The 21,816-nt window shown below is 44.0% G+C and overlaps 1 protein-coding gene across 1 annotated transcript in view; it reads left to right on the forward strand.

The window, feature by feature from the left end:
* Window positions 1–21,816, forward strand: part of cd82b (CD82 molecule b) — a 46,194-nt gene that overhangs the window by 19,019 nt on the left and 5,359 nt on the right. Inside the window, exons 4-6 of the mRNA XM_080761792.1 lie at window positions 16,698–16,822; window positions 17,906–17,980; window positions 21,673–21,771. Of these exons, the coding sequence (XP_080617918.1) occupies window positions 16,698–16,822; window positions 17,906–17,980; window positions 21,673–21,771 (299 nt within the window). The remainder of the gene's footprint in view (window positions 1–16,697; window positions 16,823–17,905; window positions 17,981–21,672; window positions 21,772–21,816) is intronic.

A 21,816-nucleotide genomic window follows, 5' to 3' on the forward strand; every position in this document is an offset into this window, starting at 1 on the left:
CTGATGCAACACACTCCATATTTGGATAGCGGGACAGACACACAGACAGACAGACAGACACACAGACAGACAGACATGATCTGCTAGGTCTCATAGTAAGTGCTCACTGCGTTCGCAATCACTGCGTTCGCAATAACCGCAAGAACATCGCAACACATGTGGGTGAACATGTATTGTATGTCGGACATTACTATTACTATAACCCTACCCCAAACCTAAACATAACAGCAAGCACGTCGTAACACATGTGGGTGAACATGTACTGTATAGGTCAAACATTACTATTACTAAGCCTACCCCAAACCCCAAACATAAACATAAACGCAAGCACGTCGCAAACACGTGTCGGACCAAAGAAAATGTCACTTTATCCTCAAAAATGACATGAGCAGGATTTGATATATTTCTCTGAGATATATATACGCTGAGGGTGGATTTAACCCATTCTGACCGGGAACCCGTTTTGGTGTTAGCATCATGCTATGCTTTAGCTATTGAAAAATAGCAGATCTACAAGCTCATAGCGCGCCACCGAGTGGCGCGTTATGAGCTTGTATAGGTCTGCTATTTTTGAAAAAAATCGAAGAACGACTGACATTTTTAGAATCTGATCTCAGGTCAGGATGGGTTATAATCAGACCAGTGTGTGTCCAGTGGAAACCTCGTATGAATCTGATCTCAGGTCAGAATGGGTTAACCCAACACCTGTACCCCCGGCAGCGTTTGTCGCTGCACGGTTATGAGGAATAGTGGTGGAAAGACCGGAACGAGGGAGAGATGACCGAGTGGCCGAGGCCGTCAGGCTTGGGAGCCGAACCCGCGACATGCCATCCGGCTGGCTTGGCAGCCTATAGGTGCCCCACTGCCCAGATGGTTGAGCTATAACCGTCCGGGGGCCCTTAACCCATTCTGACCTGAGATCAGATTCATACGAGGTTTCCACTGGACACACACTGGTCTGATGAACCCATTCTGACCTGAGATCAGATTCTAAAAATGTCGATTTTTCAAAAAATAGCAGACCTACAAGCTCGTAGCGCGCCACTCGGTGGCGCGCTATGAGCTTGTAGATCTGCTATTTTTCAATAGCTAAAGCATAACATAATGCTAACACCAAAATGGGTTCCCGTTCAGAATGGGTTAAGTAATTTCTTTTAGGTTTTTGTACTTTACTTGAATATTTACAATTTCGAGGCAAACGGGGTACTTTGTGTGTGTGAGTGAAAGTGTGTGTGGTGCGGTAGGGCCGGGGGACAGGCCCTGAAATCCTCTCCTATACCGATCACTACAGTTTGCAGAACCATGCTGATTGTAATAATCTAATCTATCTACAAAGTAACTAGTAACTAAAGATTGTAATTTGCGACTGTATAGGTCACGGATTACTATGAAAACCTGAAAAACCTGTCAGTCCGTCGTTCTGTTTTCCGACACACCACCATATATGGCCGTCTATGGGCATATACCGATGACATCATGTATCTCCATATATGGGCATAACAGTATAGTATTGGCGGTTCAACATAAGTGCAACATAAGTGCAACATAAGTGTCTTGTGTATTATTTATGGTGTCTAATTATTGACATAATTATTACTCTGCAAATGCACTGTCAATACTTGCATTATGTAGCCCTGATCACTCTGATATCACTCTGGGACAACATGCATTCACCATGTGTTGAGAGAGAGTTGGTAAGATGATGACACACTCTTGACATCACTTTGGGACAACATACAATGACAAGTGTTGAGAGAGAGTTGGCTAGATGATGACACACTCTGACATCACTCTGACATCACAAGTGCACACGTGTTAAAAGAGAGAGTTAGATGACACGCATCACTCTGTAGCATCACAAGCCCACAGCAGAGACAGTGGATTGTGTCCTTTTGTTTCAGAAGAACGTAACTTTTGTCTCTCATTGATTTAAATACCAAATGACTTCTGTTTGGAAAAGACTGCGGGGTTCCAGGAAAGCCTCAAAGTTAAGTTCCTTAGAAGTCCCACCTTCTAAGACCAAAGCATTCACCTCGGGACTGCATCAGGTGAAAGATGCAGAGATGGTGTGGAAGAGAACAGAGAACACGACTCCAGATGGTCAAGGAGCAGTAGAGTCCCAATCACCTCCACGACAGGAAGAAGTGGAGAAAACGACCTCGGAAAGTCAGAGAGAGGTCCAGCTCCAAACACCACCCCAACAGGAAGAAGAGGAGAAAATGACCTCAGAAAGTCGGAGAGAGGTCCAGCTCCAAACACCACCCCAACAGGAAGAAGAGGAGAAAATGACTTCAGAAAGTCAGAGAGAGGTACAGCTCCAAACACCACCCCAACAGGAAGAAGAGGAGAAAATGACTTCAGAAAGTCAGAGAGAGGTACAGCTCCAAACACCACCCCAACAGGAAGAAGAGGAGAAAATGACTTCAGAAAGTCAGAGAGAGGTACAGCTCCAAACACCACCCCAACAGGAAGAAGAGGAGAAAATGACCTCAGAAAGTCAGAGAGAGGTACAGCTCCAAACACCACCCCAACAGGAAGAAGAGGAGAAAATGACTTCAGAAAGTCAGAGAGAGGTACAGCTCCAAACACCACCCCAGCAGGAAGAAGAGGAGAAAATTACCTCAGAAAGTCGGAGAGAAGTCCAGCTCCAAACACCACCCCAACAGGAAGAAGAGGAGAAAATGACTTCAGAAAGTCAGAGAGAGGTACAGCTCCAAACACCACCCCAACAGGAAGAAGAGGAGAAAATGACCTCAGAAAGTCAGAGAGAGGTACAGCTCCAAACACCACCCCAGCAGGAAGAAGAGGAGAAAATGACTTCAGAAAGTCAGAGAGAGGTACAGCTCCAAACACCATCCCAGCAGGAAGAAGAGGAGAAAATGACCTCAGAAAGTCAGAGAGAGGTACAGCTCCAAACACCACCCCAACAGGAAGAAGAGAAGAAAACGACCTCGGAAAGTCGGAGAGAGGTACAGCTCCAAACACCACCCCAACAGGAAGAAGAGGAGAAAACGACCTCGGAAAGTCAGAGAGAGGTACAGCTCCAAACACCACCCCAACAGGAAGAAGAGGAGAGAATGACCTCAGAAAGAAGTACAGTCCCAATCACCTCCACAGGACAGGACGAAGAGGAGATAATTACCTCAGAATGTCAGAGAGAAGTACAGTCCCAATCACCACCCCAACGGGAAGAAGAGTTTAACTGTTCTTCACTCTTCACTCCGGAGGAGGTCCAGACAGGAAGCTGCTCTCCTAGCATGCTCTCTGCCACCGAGACTGAGCTCAGGACACGTCTGGTCGACCAGGAGCAGGAACTGTGCCGGGTCGACAAGGAGCAGGAACTGTGCCGGGCCAAGGAAGTCCTGCGAGCCATGAAAGCAGACCGCGAGCGGCTGAAAGCGGAGAAGTCGGACATGGCGCGTCAGATGCGACAGCTGTACGCCACGCTGGAGAGCCGAGAAGATCAGCAGCGAGGCTTCATGCGCAACTACGAGCTGGCGCTGGCCAAGGAGAGGGACCGGGTGGAGAGGGAGAAGTGTGACCTGCGACGGCTGGTCAGGGAGGCCGCGAGGCGGGCTGACGCCCTTCGCTCTCAGGCGGCTGCGAAGGACGGCCGCGTGGCGGAGCTGGAGGCCGAGCTCGGCGCGGCCAAGCGCTCTATGGCCGCGCCGGCTCTGGCTGAGGAGGTGCCCCGCGGGCCCTACTTCTGGAAGAGATGGGATCTGAGGCGGCGGCTGCGCTGCGGTGGCTGCGCTGGGCTCTCTCGGATGGACATGGAGGACAATCGAGCAAGCTGCAGACTGACCGGTCCATGACAAAGAGGTCTCCTCCGAATGTGACAGGATAGTGCTGCGCAAATAGTCCGAAAAAGATTCATTCAGACGCCTATGCGATCTCATTTAACTACATTGTTTTGAGTTAAGAATCGCGCAGCACTGGTTGGCTCTCCAATTACTTTACTCGTATGTTTTTGAGACTTAAAGAGAGGTTTTTAAGTCAATCAACTCTGGTGTTGTCTGTTTAAAGCCACAGGTCCAGGTTCCACATTTTGAATGTAGTAATGTTCAGCAACTACAGCGACTAGTTGCTGTCTCACGACATGGTCAAATGTCCTCGAAGCTTACTCCTCGTCCTAGGACAGGCCAGCCAGCGGGTGTATCAGTCTGGCTCAGACATAACCATAAACAAACCGATACGCCCATATATAGGCATGTCACTCTGACTCCAACATAACCATAAACAAACAGATACGCCCATATATAGCCATGTCACTCTGACTCCAACATAACCATAAACAAACCGATACGACCATATATAGCCATGTCACTCTGACTCCAACATAACCATAAACAAACCGATACGACCATATATAGCCATGTCACTCTGACTCCCAACATAACCATAAACAAACAGATACGCTCATATATAGGCATGTCAATCTGACTCCAACATAACCATAAACAAACCGATACGCCCATATATAGGCATGTCACTCTGACTTCACAATGCTCAATACAATACAAGCTCACAACGCAGATCAGCTATTTTCAGAATGCAACCACGTCGCACGATGAAGAATTATTCAGATTGTGCAGTGGGGAGATGTCTTTTGTTGGCCCGATCGTGTATGTCGCTCGAGTCGTCAGCGCAAAAAAATATCAAGCTATTGGAAGCTATTTTTCGGTGGCACATTACTTAGACTTAGACTTAGTTCCTCCCGTTCCTATTGGAACATTGGGCGACGAGTCCTCTCCATTTATTCCGGTCACTGGCGACCCTTCTTGCTCCGTGCCAGCTGACACCCATCTCGCTTAGGTCTTCCTTGGCTGTCTGTCTCCATGTCTTCTTTGGCCTCCCTCTCTTCCTCTTTCCACCTTCTGGCATCCAGTCCATTGCCACACTTGCCGGTCTCTCTCTTGGCAGTCGGAGTACGTGTCCAGCCAGTACGTGTGGCACATTATGTTTAATCAAACAAGTTTACCTCAGTGTTTTGGGTAGGGACATGTTCCGCTATGCGTGGATTAGCGCCAGCCCAGTGCACATCATCATCCAGTGATGCGCTGCACGCTCCAGAGAAATTGCACGGCTGAGAAAGATGTGTTAATTTTGTGTCGGATTTGGGCTTATTGGTGGGTTTTCCCGCTACATATCAAGGCCTCTTTAGGGGGTGTTTTATAGCTGTGTTTTTGCCTGGGAAAGCTCTATGGAAATCTGTCACAGTCTTGAAGGAAGTGAACTGTGAGAGCACACCATTCACACATGCCAGAAATTGGCATTCATGACATTCATCAAGCAGGACAACAGTACGTTCAGTTCATTCATGACATTCATCAAGCAGGACAACAGTACGTTCAGTTCATTCATGACATTCATCAAGCGGAACAACAGTACGTTCAGTTCATTCATGACATTCATCAAGCAGGACAACAGTACGTTCAGTTCATTCATGACATTCATCAAGCAGGACAACAGTACGTTCAGTTCATTCATAACATTCATCAAGCAGGACAACAGTACGTTCAGTTCATTCATGACATTCATCAAGCGGAACAACAGTACGTTCAGTTCATTCATGACATTCATCAAGCAGGACAACAGTACGTTCAGTTCCTTTACCCCCCAAAACATGAACGGGGTTTGTGAACGATCCATCGTTCACTGAACACGTTCAGGGATACATCACTGGCGAGATGTAAACAACATCCATCCTAAACCCTCTTCTTCCACACGGGGAGGAAAACGGAACGAGGAAGTTTGATGGGATACATTTTGACACATCAGTGCTGTGTGACCACTTTCACACTGCATCTAATGAGCGGTCGGTTTCTTTTGACCATGCGAGTGCATAGGCCTACAGTTTCTCATCATTGCGACGTTGTCTGAAAATGCGTCTATATAGGCAAGTGTTATGATACAGACATACCGGTAACCATAAACACATATATATATATACACAGTATATATATATATATAGGGAGGACCATGGCCATGGCGTGTGTGTGTGATACACAATCTATGTAAAGGTGTATGAATGCGTGTATGCATGGGTGGGCCACACACACACACACACACACACACACACACACACACACACACACACACAAAAATGTTACAAATCAGTATTGATTTCAACCGATTGAAACTATGATGAAAAATGTCCGTCGGCTTACTTTGTTCACTGATGAAAACTAAATAAAGCTCAATTATTAAAGCTGTGAGGACTATAGAACTAATTAGGACTAAACATAGTGACAAATTCGAAAGGCTTTAGGGACCACGGAATTATGCAAACGACTGAAATCAGTGGTGGCGACTGAGAACTTTGAGGGTCGTTTCCAGACAGGGAGTGAGTATAGCCTCAGAACTTGTTCCTCATGGTGGGCACAAGAAGTACTGGGACTTCTGGGCACTGTCCCTCTGAGTATCGTGCGTGTGCGTGCGCGACATAACTGTTTTTAGCTTGTAGATCTGCTATTTTTCAATAGCTAAAGTATATAACACAATGCTTGGTTAAAAAAAACACCAAAAAGGGGGTTCCCCGCCCAGAATGGGTTAAGGTAGACCACACCAATGCAAAACTCAATGAGTTGCATTGGTGTGGTCTACCTTAAAAAAAAACATGTTGCCCCCCCCCCCCCCCCCCACCTGACCCTTTGGTGTGGTTTAGGGCTTTAGAGCTAAAAAGAAAAATCTAAAAATGTTTTCACGGTTTCTAATACCGTTACATTGTGTTTGATAGCCGGGGCCGTTTAGGGTGCATGGACTATGTTTTCTTTTCTATTCTTCAGTAAGGTCTGCTTCCTCCTCCCTACACACACACACACACACACACACATGCACGCACGGACACACACACACACACACACGCACACACACACGCACACACACCCATATACACATAAAACTCCCTGTTCCTGACAGATCCGCCCTGTTCGCAGTTTCACCCGCAGTCCTTATCAATGTGACAAAATGTCACTTCTATCATTGTGACGAATGTTCGCCGTATACGGCCCTGGTACTGTCCTTGAACCTGGAGGTTTTGCAAGGTTGCTCCGTGACCTTAGTGGTTATAGTAGAGCGTCTTATAGAGCGTCCGTCACCCTGAGACCGGGAGGTCTGGTGATCCATTCCTCGTGCCAGCCCTGCAGGTCATACCAAAGACTCTAAAAATGGGACCCACTGCTTTCCTGCTTGGCACTCTGCAGCATCAAGGGTTGGACTAGGGGGGAGTCCCTGTGAAATTACAGTACAGTAGTTTCATGTCCAGGGGGTGTAATTGTACTTAGAGTTGTTTCCCGATACCAGTATACTGTATACTGCCTAAAAATGCTGGTATCGTTCAGTGTATGATACCATATAGTTTATGATATTTAATTTACAGTAATCAATTACTGTGCCATTTTGAATGCTTCAGAGTGTATAGAAACCCGCAAGGGTCCATTCGGTTCTAGTTGTATACTGTATGAGTTACAGACCTGAAGGTCTGTGGAAGGAACCCCCACCTCAAGGGACCCTGCAGGTTGTTCCTGGACCTCACTTCGAGAGCCCATACTGTCCTAGACTCTGTATCGACCGATACGCAGGTTATGGGTATGGGGTCAAGCCCCCAGTAAGGCTATCCAACGTTGAAGCTGCCACCACCTACTGGCGAAATATGTAATTGCAGCACTTTCATGGAGGTGGACGGACGTTCATGACGTCACGTGCGATTTGAGGTCCGGGACTATAGGCTATAGGCTAAACTTCTACACCACTACCTTCTATTGAAATGAATAGGGCGTGGGGCTGCTAACGCTCTGGTTCGGTCGTAGGTCGTATGGGTATAGGTGTCAGGAAGTAAAAAAAAGTGGTACATCGCAGTGATGTTTTTGGCAGCAAATTTATATTTCATAGTTTAGTCATAGTCTTTGGACTGAAACTTCATTTAGTTTTAGTCATCATGGAATGACATGATGCCGTCGTAATGACAGATTTTATACACTTGCTGAAAATAGCTGATCTACAAGCTCACAACGCGTCGCAGCGCAAACCAAGTGTAAAATGACTTATACTGGATCTCTTGTCCACTATAGTCCCTTCCTAACATTTTAGTCTATAGGTTATATTTGTTGACGAAAGTGTCAATATATTTAGTCTTAAGTGTTAGCCATCATAGCTTAGTTTCTCATTTAGTTTCCATTTAGTTTCAGTCAGTGAAAAACGGTAGTCGACGTCAACATTTTTCGTCTTAGTTTTAGTCTACGAAAACAACACTGGTATACTACACATCAAGCTGCCTCACACTACTACAGAAACAGGAGATGGTCTCCCGACCTATGACCTCTGACTCATGGGCCACATGGCTCAAGGAACCGGGCCCACCTTTTTTTTGCAGAACCTGGGTTTCGATGGGCGCTGATGGGACGCTTGTTTTACAGCGCCAGCTACTACTACTACGACTAGTAGGCCCGGGCGGGTTATATAACCTCAAAAACTATATGCCTAAACCTATAACCCTAACCTCACAAATACCGTAACCTGTAAAACAAGCGCCCCCCTCAGCGACCGTCGACACCCATGAGGCTCTGCAAAAAAAAGCCTCTCCCTCGAGAACCATTTGAAGGTTAACCCATTCTGACCTGAGATCAGATTCATACGAGGTTTCCACTGGACAACACACTGGTCTGATTAACCCATTCTGACCTGAGATCAGATTCTAAAAATGTCAGTCGTTCTTCGATTTTTCAAAAATAGCAGACCTACAAGCTCGTAGCGCGCCACTCGGTGGCGCGCTATGAGCTTGTAGATCTGCTATTTTTCAATAGCTAAAGCATGACATGATGCTAATACCAAAATGGGTGCCCGGTCAGAATGGGTTAATGGAGGTCTGTGTGTGAGGGAGGAAAAAACATGTCGGAGAGACAAAAAGGACATTTGCAGAGAGTGCCGTCTCTCCACATTACTGAAGTATACTCGGTTGTTTTACTTGAGTACAAGTACCAATACTGCCATTTAGAGAACCACTTCGTTACAAGTAAAAGTATACGGAATTGAAAATGTGCTTGAGTAAAAGTACAAAAGTATCGGCAACAAAATGTACTCAATGTACAATATGTACTCGTATTGCAGAATGTCCCGTTTCACAAGTTCAAAATATGTACAAAATCTATTGAAAATAGCCGATCGGCTATTTTCAAATGGCCGAAATTACAGGGTTGAAGTGGTTAATGTGTGTTTTCTAATCAAAATGTATCGCCAAAGTAAGTTAGTAATAATCGTAGTCAAGTAAAAGTACAAATTTCGTCTCTGAGATGTAGTGGAGTTGGAAGTAAAAGTACTGTAAATTGGAAATACTCAAGTAAAGTACAAATACCTCAAAATTGTACTTAAGTAGAGTACTTAAGTAAAAGTACTTAGTTACTTTCCACCACCGGCTCTGTGTTTAGAAGACCAACCTTTAACCCATTCTGACCTGAGATCAGATTCATACGAGGTTTCCACTGGACACACACTGGTCTGATTAAGTGTGTAAGTCCCCTTATATACTTTACCGTATACGATTGATGGCAGAAAACGGCAGATGTGAGACATGTGCTCTCGACAGGCCATATAACGAGCACGCAGATCTGCTATCTAAAGTGTTTACGATGAGATGGACGCGACGTCGTGGTTGTAATGTTCACCGTCACGCGTGTGTATATAATTTGTATCGTGCGTGCGTGCGTGGGTGCGTGCGTGCACTTGTATTACCATACTTGTGAGGACCAAATCCCTCCCCATTTCCCTGGTCCTCCTCTGTTTTACGGTTGAGAAATACATCATTTTATAGACCCTTTTACAATCGGAAACAAGATTCAGTTTGCGGGGATAGGATTAGGTATTTTGAGGTTAAGTTTAGGGTGGTAGAGTTTTCCTTATTATGTATTGTAGCTTATGCAGTAAAATAGCCGCTCTACGAGATTCTCAAGCGTGAGCTTGTAGATCGACATTTGTTCCTAAAAAATATATATATTATGTCCACACTATACTTTGTGTGTGTGCGACGTGCGTGTGTGCGTGCATGTGTGCGTGCGTGCACGCGTGTTTAAAGTAGGATTTGTAATAGCAAACAGTCGGTCTCTTAAAGGGCCACACAGACATTTTCAATCCTGCCCCTCTTAATGGAACTTTCCATGGAAACAAAACACACACACACACACACACACACTCTCTATTTTGGAGGCAGTCCCAGTGGACCCAAAACCCTACTACGCGTGTGCACACGCACACGCACGCACGCACGCCGGACAGTCGGGGAACTGTTCTTGTTTGACGTGTAACCACTTAGGTTTGTACATGGTCCCTTCATATGTTCTCTCTCTCTCTCTCTCTCTATTTCGAACCAGCAGATGTACAAGCGTACATCACGTTGCAACATATTGTGGGGCTTGTAGATCTGTTATTTAAGCGTTAGTGTTGCGATATAGAGCAGGTGTATTCATGGCTATGTACATTCGCAAGGGACAGACTAGGTCTATAGGGCTGTGAGGGGTGCTAAATATATTAAAGTATATATATAACTCATGTTAGACGGTGCCAACACAAACATTAAACGCCGTTAACACTAAAGAGACAATATGACGCAATGAGGAACGTGGTGACGTACATTAATGTCCCTTCTATTCATTGTCAATGGCGTTTACAAAACAAACATTGAACTAAAGGCGAACATTAAACCTGTATATATACTATAGGAGGCGCTGACGCTCCTCAAAAAATGTAAGTTGCTGATTAAGCGTCTCTCAAATAATTGCAGAAATGGCTGATCCTATACAAAGATTCCAGCGTGTCACTTCTGTACCTCAGATTATGCCGAGATCGTCTGTTGGAGCCTTTTACCTACTTGGGCTCTCGTCGTGAGATCGCCTTTTGACACTTTTTGAGCGGTGCAACCACTCCAAGGAACAGCAATGTCCGTGACTATGTATGTGTGTGACTATGTGACTTTAAGTAGGGGCGCTGTTGTGCCAGAAACAGAGAGAGAGAGAGAGATAGTGCTGCACTGTTGCAGTTTTTATATATTGATTCACAACTCTGTTCTGCTAGCAAAAATGTATTGATTTGAGCCACTAGATGCTCCGGAGTCTTTGATTAGACAGCGGTCGGTTATTGAGTTCAGCTGTTCAGCGGTCATTTTTTGGGGGGGAAAAAAGCGATGAATTCAGTGATTGACCAATGAGAATCCAGCATTCTGTGTTGTGTCTGTGTTGTGTTGAAAAATGGTGAGAATGTGGAGCACATTTTTGAATATATATATTCTTTCGGAGTAAATGTTTTAAACTTAAATCTTTGCTTCTGGGGGGGGGGGGGGGGGGTTCCCCTGGAACAACATATTTTCAGATGGGGGTCGGTGGCCACTTACATATAGTTTTTGTGGTCCTTGACATGAAATAGTTTGACAACCACTGACATATAGAGTTTTTCAGAAAACTGTAATGATTTACAAGACATTTTGTAGAATCTGGTCTCAGTCCTAAATGGGTTAAACTTTAACCCATTTAGGACTGAGACCAGATTCTACAAAATGTCTTGTAAATCATTACAGTTTTCTGAAAAACTCTATATTTTTTTTTGCAAAAAGGGTGAAGTGTCCCTTTAACCGTTAAAGGGACACTTCACCCTTTTTGCAAAAAAAATATATGTTAATGACGTTTAGAAGCTTTAGAACACTTTCCTGGGGGTCTTTATGTGTGTAATATGTGGTTTTAGATATTTTAGATTGTAGCAGTGAGCCTGTTGTCTCTGATGTCATGGACACTGCGGTCTCACTACCTTCCTGGACTACAATTCCCATAATTCTTTGGTGCACTGCTCCTCCTTGTGGATAGGGGGGGAGAGCTGTCTTACTGAGACAACATGTAGTCCAGGAAGGAAGTGAGCCCAGTGTCCATGACATCAGAGACAACACAGGCTCACTGCTACAATCTAAAATATCTAAAACCACATATTACACACATAAATACCCCCAGGAAAGTGATCTAAAGCTTCTAAACGTCATTAACATATATATTTTTGCAAAAAGGGTGAAGTGTCCCTTTAAGGGGGAAGGACTCACGGTATTTCCGTATACCGTAATGTGACATAAATATAAGGTGCTATATATATATAAAGTAAAATGCAGGGGTGCCAACCGTGGACGAAAAGGTTATTTATAGGGGGTGTCCCGCGTGTACTCCTCGAGTCCCAGAAAAGGTTTGAGAACCAACCAGCCACCCATAGACGGAGCACTATAACGGCATGCATGCTCTCTACTTAAAAGAGGTGGGGCACCAAATACACGCTCCAGACTTTTCAATTATCTTCAAAGGGACCGCACCGCCTGTACAGTACCGGCCTGTAACCTATAGAGACCCAGCCCTCTGTGTGTGTGTGTGTGTGTGTGTGTGTGTGTGTGTGTGTGTGTGTGTGTGTGTGTGTGTGTGTGTGTGCGCGCGCGTGTGTGTCCACATGTACATGGGTGTGTGTATGTATACACAGTGACCTCTTGAAATAGACTTTATGTGCTGGTGAAGCCGTATAATGTTCACACAGTGTCTGTCTGCATGTATGTTATTGTTACTGTCGGGCATTAACCTCTTATATATCTCAACATTCTACAAGGTTGAGCTTTCTTGTTTAGTTTAGCTTAGCTTTATTTATTTTTTTATTCAGTACAGTTTTGGACATTATTCCGACAGAGATGATGTGTCAATGCCGTTGGGCAGGAGGAACCTTGTATCTTCCATATTTCAACAGTCATTTTTCTTTTCATTCTTTTTGTTTGTGTGTAAATGAATGCCCCTATTTATCATACTATATACAGTGTCACGCCTAAAAGTAGCTGCGCGTTGTGACGTTGATAGACTGGATTTTTGGTTCTTCTTCTGCCTACACACATGTGTCACTCAGTCACGCATATGTGTTTCATTCAGGACGAGGTCGGCGCCATTTTGAAATGGGGCTAAACAGTCAGTTGAAACCGGTTGAAACCGGTGCAGAAGTCTTCAAAGGTCAGGGTTTTCGGTGAAAATTCCTAGTTTTTGTATAGTTTCATTAAACCTTTCAGTTTTTGAACGTCAGTTGACTATTTTGACGGACTCGCGCCAAGCGTGTTAGCTCGGTATAAAAAAAACGTTGGCGCTCTGAAATACCCGTATATATGTCTCCGGTTCCTTTTCGTGGGAACAAGGAAAAAGTCCCATTTGAGCTTCAAATTTTTATCTCTTATGTTGCTGCTGCTGTTTTTGCAGTCCCAGACACTACAATATTTTATCATATAGTGTTGCTTTAGGACGAAGAAAAAACAAAAAAATTTGAGGTTCCGTAATGCAATTCCAATGGTCTTTAGGCCTAAACAATAATGGTGGATTTGACCACGCCGGGCTATACGCACCGAAATACCTGTATGTGTGTCTCAAATAATTATCGCTGTTTCTGAACACATTGGTTAAGTGTGCTTTTATAAACCACTAGTTGCTTCATGGGGGTCCCTGGTCCCTGAAACAATATATTTTGAGGGTGTATATATATTCCACGTATATATATATAGCCTATTTGGGGTCCATGGCCCTAACCACTGATATAGAAACATATACGCTTTTCAGAAAAGTAGAAGACATTATTATAGAAGCACATCCTCAGGGGTCTTAATGGGTTAAACTTTTGGCTGCTCGTTTGACCCTCCTGCACGGCTGTGTCTGATGATGACCCGGTCACTGACGACCTGCACCTGGCGGTGAGTCTCGTCACCACAGCCATGAGAAGTATAGTCCATTACAATGTTTCAGCCGCGGCGTTTGTGCAAAGAACACGGTGTTCGGTCCAACGTTGCGTGTGTGAATAAATGCTATCTGTGTATAAGAGCTTATATGGACACGATGATATCTCATGAAGCACTTTCTGCGGGACACGTACAGCTCCTGGATCAAAGTCCTTTATAACTGTGAGCTCTGTGTTGTTTTTGGCAGCAAGTTTATTTTTATTGTAGTTTTAGTCGTCTCTTGAGTTTAGTTTTAGTCACAAATTTAGGCACCCGGGTTAGCGGTATACTAACCGCTAACAAACAAGCCCTATAATACCACCACTTTTACAGAACAACATAAATGATACAAAAACCAACGGACAACTACACAAACACAACCCTTTGTTGCTCTCACAAGAATGATGCTGGCAAAAGGATTCAAGATAGAAGAAGAGGGTATATTTGTCACTCACTGATACAGCCAGGTACAGTGAAATTATCACGTATGGCACTGGCAGAATGGCAAGCACGCCCGGACCTTTCCTGGTGGCCTCATGCCGCCTATTGGCCTGTCAAAAAAAACGTTTTTATTTTTTTATCATAACTTGAGCGGCCCCCTACTCTCGCGGCCCACCGGGGATATATGCCCGGTGCGTCCTATCATGGCCAGTCCACCCCTGGCTGCTGTGGGGAGGTCTGTGGATGATGTCTTCATATATGGAGCCCCCCCCCCCCAAGGCCTCGGATATATCACACAAGGACTCAGGATATAATAATATGTGCTCTTATCTCAGGCGTGCAGCCAGCCATGTCATAATTAATTCCCACTGGCCACATTATAAGTAAACCAACCCTATAATATCCCTATAATCCTTAGCCTCTCACTAACATATAGCGGTTGGGGGAATAGCGGGATGTCGAAATGATCAGCGGACCCCTCTCGCTAGGCTATATCTACTCTATCTCGGGGCTAGCTATCTCCTCTCAAAACATCCAAATCTCTCCACAGAGAGACATTAATCTGCCCCCCTCTGCTTGGGCCTCTCAACTGTGTGTGTGTGTGCGTGTGAGAGAGTGTGTGTGTGGGGGTAAAACCTCTGAAATGTTCATAGAAGATCATGGAATGTTTCTACGCATGACAGTCATATTTCTGGTCTATTGTAGGGGGCCTATACATCACTGTGTGTACTCGGTGTGTTACTTACTGTATCAGTGTCACATCACATCAATACTGCTTATTTAAGGTGACGCATTAAACCATAGATGCTGTGGTCGTAATGGTTATAACCACTTAAATAAATATATATAATACAGATACGCATATTTTTCACCTATGTTGGCTAATTGTTTGTTGTCAGCTAGCCCCTCCTATATCCAGCTTTTTGTGTGTGTGTGTGTGTGTGTGTGTGTGTGTGTGTGTGTGTGTGTGTGTGTGTGTGTGTGCACAAACTTTGTCCTACACAAACATTAAATTCCCTTTGACTTGATGAATGAATGGAGAATGTTACGTCATATAGTGTCTGAGCAAATAGAAACAGGGCTCCATCTTGTGCCACCCTTATCCCGAAACTAATATGCAAGTTTTTACTGTTTTAAAAGGCTTTTTTTAAATAGTAAAAAAATATCGGTAGGTCCCTACCTACAAGCATTAGCTGGGGACCCCCTGGAACTCCCTCAAGGACTCCTGGGGGTCTCCGGACCCCACAACCACGTGATGTAGAGAGAAAACCGAAAAGTCACTAGTATATAAAGCACTGAGCTGTAGGAAAATAGGTTGTGGAGAGAGAAGTGGAGAAACTAGGCCAATGGACAGACATGTCTTATCAAATCTACTGTACGTTGCAGATTAACACGAATGTAGGACGGAGATCATATCGTGTCACCGGGGCCAACGCCAAGAACACACGGTATCGGGGCACGACCTTGAAGAAGAATGCTCTGTTCCCAAGTTAACGCGAGGACAGCTTTACATTTGAGTTCATGGGAGCACAGCTGAGAACACTTCTTTAATTAGTTGGTTAATTTTATTAGTTCATCAATTAAGAGCAGAAAACATATTTAATCCGTCACAGTGCTCGCAGGTGTTCAGTCAACATGCTATAAAATGTAGAGTAGATTTTCAAGTCGGCTTTTATCTTGGGGAAATGGACCGTATTTATAAGGCGCTTTTCTGCTAAGCATTGTAAACAATGTCATTTCACGTTCACCCATTCACACACATTCACACACTGATGACGGGAGGGAACCATGCAAGGCACCAACCTGCTCATCGAGAGCAGTTGGGGTTCCAGTGTCTTGCTCAAAGGACACTTCGACATTTTGGTGCACATTGGCACAGTCAGTAGTGCTGTCCCCTCGCAGCTAAAATGTCCTTTCTGTGTTGAGTTTGTTTGTATGTTTTTGAGGGGCGCTATACAGGTTTAATGTTTTTTTTATTTTTTAGTTCAATGTTTGTTTTAAACGCCATTGACAATGAAGGGAATATTCACGTCATCTTGTCCATAACACAAACATTAAATGCCATTAACAATAAAGAGTAGTTTGTCTTGGCACCTTTTGATTTACATCACCTATAATAAACATGAGTTAGACTTTAATATATTAGCGCCTCTCACTTCACACAGGTGTGATTTTCTTTTGTGAGGGTAGGTACCCTAACAAAAAGGAAAAAAAAAAAACTGACGGAGGGGAAATGAACTATTTTGAACGTGTTCCCTCCACGCGCTATGTCCAACTGGGGGGCTTGGGTAATTACAGTTTAGACAACTGGCACCGGGTGAAGAATGGGTTACAAAATAATTGTGGGATAAAAATAAGGTACACAACTAGCAACTAGTGGCGTCTAATGTTGACCTCATCCTGTGTGTGTGTGTGTGTGTGTGTGTGTGTGTGTGTGTGTGTGTGTGTGTGTGTGTGTGTGTGTGTGTGTGTGTGTGCACGTCTGTGTGCGTGTGTGCAGAGGAGTCCTCCAACACGTTGAAGGTAGCGTCCTACATCCTCATCGCAGTGGGCTCTCTCTCCATGGCCATGGGATTCTTCGGATGCATCGGAGCCATCTACGAGATCCGCTGTCTTCTGGGCCTGGTGAGCGCACGCACACACACACACACACACATTGTGTTTGTATATATAGATGCTGGACGAAGCCGAAAGCACAGCGGTGGTTTAAACCCACAATAACCTCAGTTTTGTTTTGTTTTCGCCCACGTTTTCCCGTCAGTTGAGATGGACGAGATGACGTTGTCGTTGCCTTGACCAATCATAACCGTTGTTATTGTGTGACGTGTGTGTGTATTTGTTTGAACTGCATTCTGTCAGTCCGGTTTCGTCATTTTGCACCAGGACCAGTTTAATGCGAATTAATTTGCATAATATGTGTGTGTGTGTGTGTGTGTGTGTGTGTGCGTGCGACGGATTCCAATCCTCTGCTACTAAAGGGTTCACAGAAGAACCACTCTGACCTACTTACCCCTAATGACTGTGACCTACTGCCACACACACACACACACAGCTAGACACACACACAGACACACACACACACAGCTAGACACACACACACGCACAGTGTAAACTCCTACATGTTTAGCCCGTACAGACCTGTAAGGGTCCATTTGGTTCCACTTGTACACTGTCAGAGTCACAGACCTGTAAGGGTCCATTTGGTTCCATGTGTTACACTCTCAGAGTTACAGACCTGTAAGGGTCCATTTGGTTCCATGTGTTACACTCTCAGAGTTACAGACCTGTAAGGGTCCATTTGGTTCCACTTGTACACTGTCAGAGTCACAGACCTGTAAGGGTCCATTTGGTTCCATGTGTTACACTCTCAGAGTTACAGACCTGTAAGGGTCCATTTGGTTCCATGTGTTACACTCTCAGAGTCACAGACCTGTAAGGGTCCATTTGGTTCCATGTGTTACACTCTCAGAGTCACAGACCTGTAAGGGTCCATTTGGTTCCATGTGTTACACTCTCAGAGTTACAGACCTGTAAGGGTCCATTTGGTTCCACTTGTACACTGTCAGAGTTACAGACCTGTAAGGGTCCATTTGGTTCCATTTGTACACTCTCAGAGTTACACATTGGCAGCACAACTGGTGACTTGCTCTGTTGCTCCGTTGAATATTGAAAACCTCACGTTTATTATTGTATGTATATTCTTCACAGTATTTCACGTGTCTGCTGCTCATCCTCATCGCTCAGGTCACTGCCGGAGTCATGGTCTACTTCCAGAGAGACAGGGTGAGTCGCCCGTCTGTCTGTCTGTCTGTCTGTCTGTCTGTCTGTCTGTCTGTCTGTCTGTCTGTCTGTCTGTCTGTCTGTCACACAGCTGTTACCATCTTCCTCCACTCGTTAACAGCTGTGCGTGTGTGTGGAAAGTGAGACAGGAAACAAGTGGCCTTTAGAACCTCTCCGGAGGAACTAACATTAGCTCACTGCGTGTGTGTGTGTGTGTGTGTGTGTGTGTGTGTGTGTGTGTGTGTGTGTGCGTGTGTACATGCGTGTGTGTGTGTGTGTGTGTGTGTGTGCGTGTGCGGCCTGTGTAGACCTGTAGTCCCATTTCTCTAGAAGGTGTGATACTCATTTCCTGTTCCGTTTCCCCATGTGGCTTTGTTTGATTGGCTCAGCACTAGCACATTTGACACCTTCATGTGTGCTGGCGAGCCAATGAAACAAAGCTATTATGCTGTGGAGCCAATCAAATTAAAGTGATGTGAAAAGTGAACAGGAAAGACATTAGATGTAACCAGTGGTGTAAAGTCACTAAGTACATGTACTTAAGTGATATTCCCCCCCCCCCCCTAAAAAACTGTGAAAGCTTCATATTGTGTGTGTAATCATTGCCATCCATACAGTGTTGTTTTTGGCAGCAAATTTAGATTTTTGTCACCCGGAATGTCTTAGTGTTAGTGTAGTTTTAGTCGACTAAATATCATGATATTTTAGTCAACTAAATCTACAGTTGATTTAGTCGACTAAAATGTACTTTGGCGGGCCATGATGCTGTCGTAATGACTGATTTTACGCTTCAACGCGTTGTGAGCTTGTAGATCGGCTATTCTCAGCATGCAACCAAGTTTAAAATGACTTGTCTTTTACTTTGACTGGATTGTCCACTAGTCCACTAGTATTGAGGCAGCGGTGGCCGAACGGTTTGCGGAGCGGTCTTGATATCGGAAGGTCGCTAGTTCGTATCCCCGGACCGGTACGTTAAAATGACTACCGCTGAAGTGCCCTTGAACAAGGCATTGAACCTCTACCATGAAATGTTCTATGAGCAGGGCCTGGCTGTAAACAAGTTCTTGAGCTTATAGTCCAGTTACCCTGGGTAAACATAGTACCTTTCCTTTCCTTTCCCCTTCTTGACATTTTAGTCTAGTTTTTATTTGTTGACGAAATTGTCAATATATTTAGTCTTATTTTACTATATATCTTAGTTTTTGTCAGTGAAAAAAGGTAGTCGTTGAACATTTTCCGCCATAGTTTTAGTCAATGAAATCAACACTGCATCCATATTGTGATAGTAATCATCATTTCCATCCATAGTGTGTTTGTTCACAGCGGTCTCCCCATTTCTCACAGTGGGTTGCCAATTTCAGCCATAAATACGTGTTGTATTATTATAGGTTAAACATAAAGTCAATCAAACCAGTCCCACTTTTCTAACAGCACATTAATGCAATAATCATTACCGTCCCAATAGAGCGTTGCAGTCCTGCCCCCGCGACGACAGACGATAACTTCCCATTCATCTTTTTTCCCCCATAGACGTTTCAAAAAGTATATATTTAAAGATCTTTTAAAACCTCGGACAAAGCCAACGCTCGTTGTGACAAATCATGACAATAAACACGTTTTGGGCCAATCAAATAATTAGAAAGAAGAACAAAAACAAGGGCAGGGTACAACGGCCCAAAACATTGTTTGTTGTCATGATTTGTCACAACAAGAGTTGGCTTTGTCCCGAGGCTTAAATGTCTTTAAATAAATAAATACTTTTTGAAAGGTCTATAGGAAAGAATGAATGGGGAATTCTCTTCCCGGGGCCTGTCTTTGTCATGAAAGGGGGCAGCACTGCCATGCTCTTATTATAATGATTTTCAATAGGACAATTCTGCATAATAATCAAGCCATTCATTTTGTCTGAGACGCTGGCACAAATCATTCTGTGGTGAAACGCCACCACCTACTGGCCACATGCGCACACTGCAGCACGTAGAACGTACACCTGACCTGATGAAGAATATTGTTTGTATGTATGAGAACATACACGGTTAAATGTCCCTTGCCTTACAACTATAGTAGAATGCTTGGTTTATGGTTTCAAAATATATTTTTAAATACGTTTTCAATGAGGGAAAGGTTGGGGTTATGTTTTGGATTAGGCATTTCAGAGTTATGCCTTGTAGAGATATGCTACCTTTCAGCTTTAGGTTTATGGTTAAAATTGCCACATTATTTTTTCTTTTTTTATGACCTCAAGTATTGTGCGTGCGTGTGTGTGTGTGCGTGCGCGCTGCTAAGGTTAACCACAGGGCAGGGTGGTGCCCTTTCCCAGATCAGGGCGAGGCTTCTGTTACTAAGCTACGCGCACGCACACGCACACACACACACACACACACACACACACACACACACACACACACACACACACACACACAGTAGTTGTGCAACATGTGCGTTTCAGACCAGGTTGGGTTTTTCTGCCTGTAGAACAAACCTCAGTTGCAAACCGAGAATAATTCTATTAAATGTATTGGAGAGAGAGAGAGAGAATGTTTTGCATTCACTTATACCAAGTGAATGCAAAACATTGAAATACTGCTGTCACTTGTTTCAAATGTTTATCCCAAGCTAACCTTTCCTTTATGGATGTATAACGAACTACCTCCGACAGCTAAATGCACAATTAGAATCCAATAACACGTCCATGTTACTATACTTATATAATAATAATAATAATAATAGCATATCTGCATATGCAGTAGAATCTGAGAAAGAGACGTTGTAACAGTGTTGTGTTCGTCGACTAAAACTAAGACGAAAAATGTCCGTCGACTACCCTTTGTCACTGACGACGACTAAATGGAAACTACATGAAAGCTAAGCTATGGTGACTAAAACTAAGAGTAAATATATTGACGATTTCGTCAACAAATAAAAACTAGACTAAAATGTTAGGAAGGGACTATAGTGGACAAGAGATCAGCCGTAGATTTAGTCGACTACAATCGTATGATATTTAGTTGACTAAAACTAGACTAACACCAAGACATTCCTGGTGACTAAAATGTGACTAAAACTAAAGGAAAACTATTCAAAAGACTATGACTAAAACTATAAAACAAAATGCTGCCAAAAACAACACTGTTGGAGGCATGAGGTCAGTCCGCTGCCCCCCCAGGTTGGCAGAGGAAGTGTAGCGCCCAGGATTACATTAGATAATTGGCACTGGGTGAAAAGAAAACTGGGTTACAAAATCGTGGGATAAAAAAAACAAAAACAACACTGCATTGTGAGGACCATTGCCCTGGTGCTCACAACAAGATAAAAGGTTTTTTTATGGCTGAAAAAAATATATAGTGTGTGTGTATATATAGTAAATATATGTTTAGAGGTTTACAATTAGAAGGAAAGAAAAAAAAAGATTCAGATTAGGGTCAGGTTTAGGATTAGGCATTTAGTAGTTCTGTTTTTGGGATTAGAGATAGATTTATACATTTGGTGTAATGCAGATTTAGGGTCACGGTTTAAAAAAAGAAAAGCATTCAAAGAAACTGTAATAAAGCTGTGTGTGTGTGTGTGTGTGTTTGTGTGTGTGTGTGTGTGTGTGTGTGTGTGTGTGTGTGTGTGTGTGTGTGTGTGTGTGTGTGTGTGTGTGTGCGTGTGCGTGTGCGTGTGCGTGCGCGCGCGTGCGTGCGTGTTCGTTACAGTTAAAACACGAGATGTCCAACATCATAAAGGACATGCTGGTGAACTACACTGGCGTCAACAGAACCACTGAACACACCTGGGACTACATCCAGAGAAAGGTGAGTGTAGAAATAAATAACCCCCTTCGGCGATGACGACACACC

Source organism: Protomyctophum bolini, assembly GCF_963924005.1.
Source record: "Protomyctophum bolini genome assembly, chromosome: 4".
Lineage (NCBI taxonomy): Eukaryota > Metazoa > Chordata > Actinopteri > Myctophiformes > Myctophidae > Protomyctophum > Protomyctophum bolini.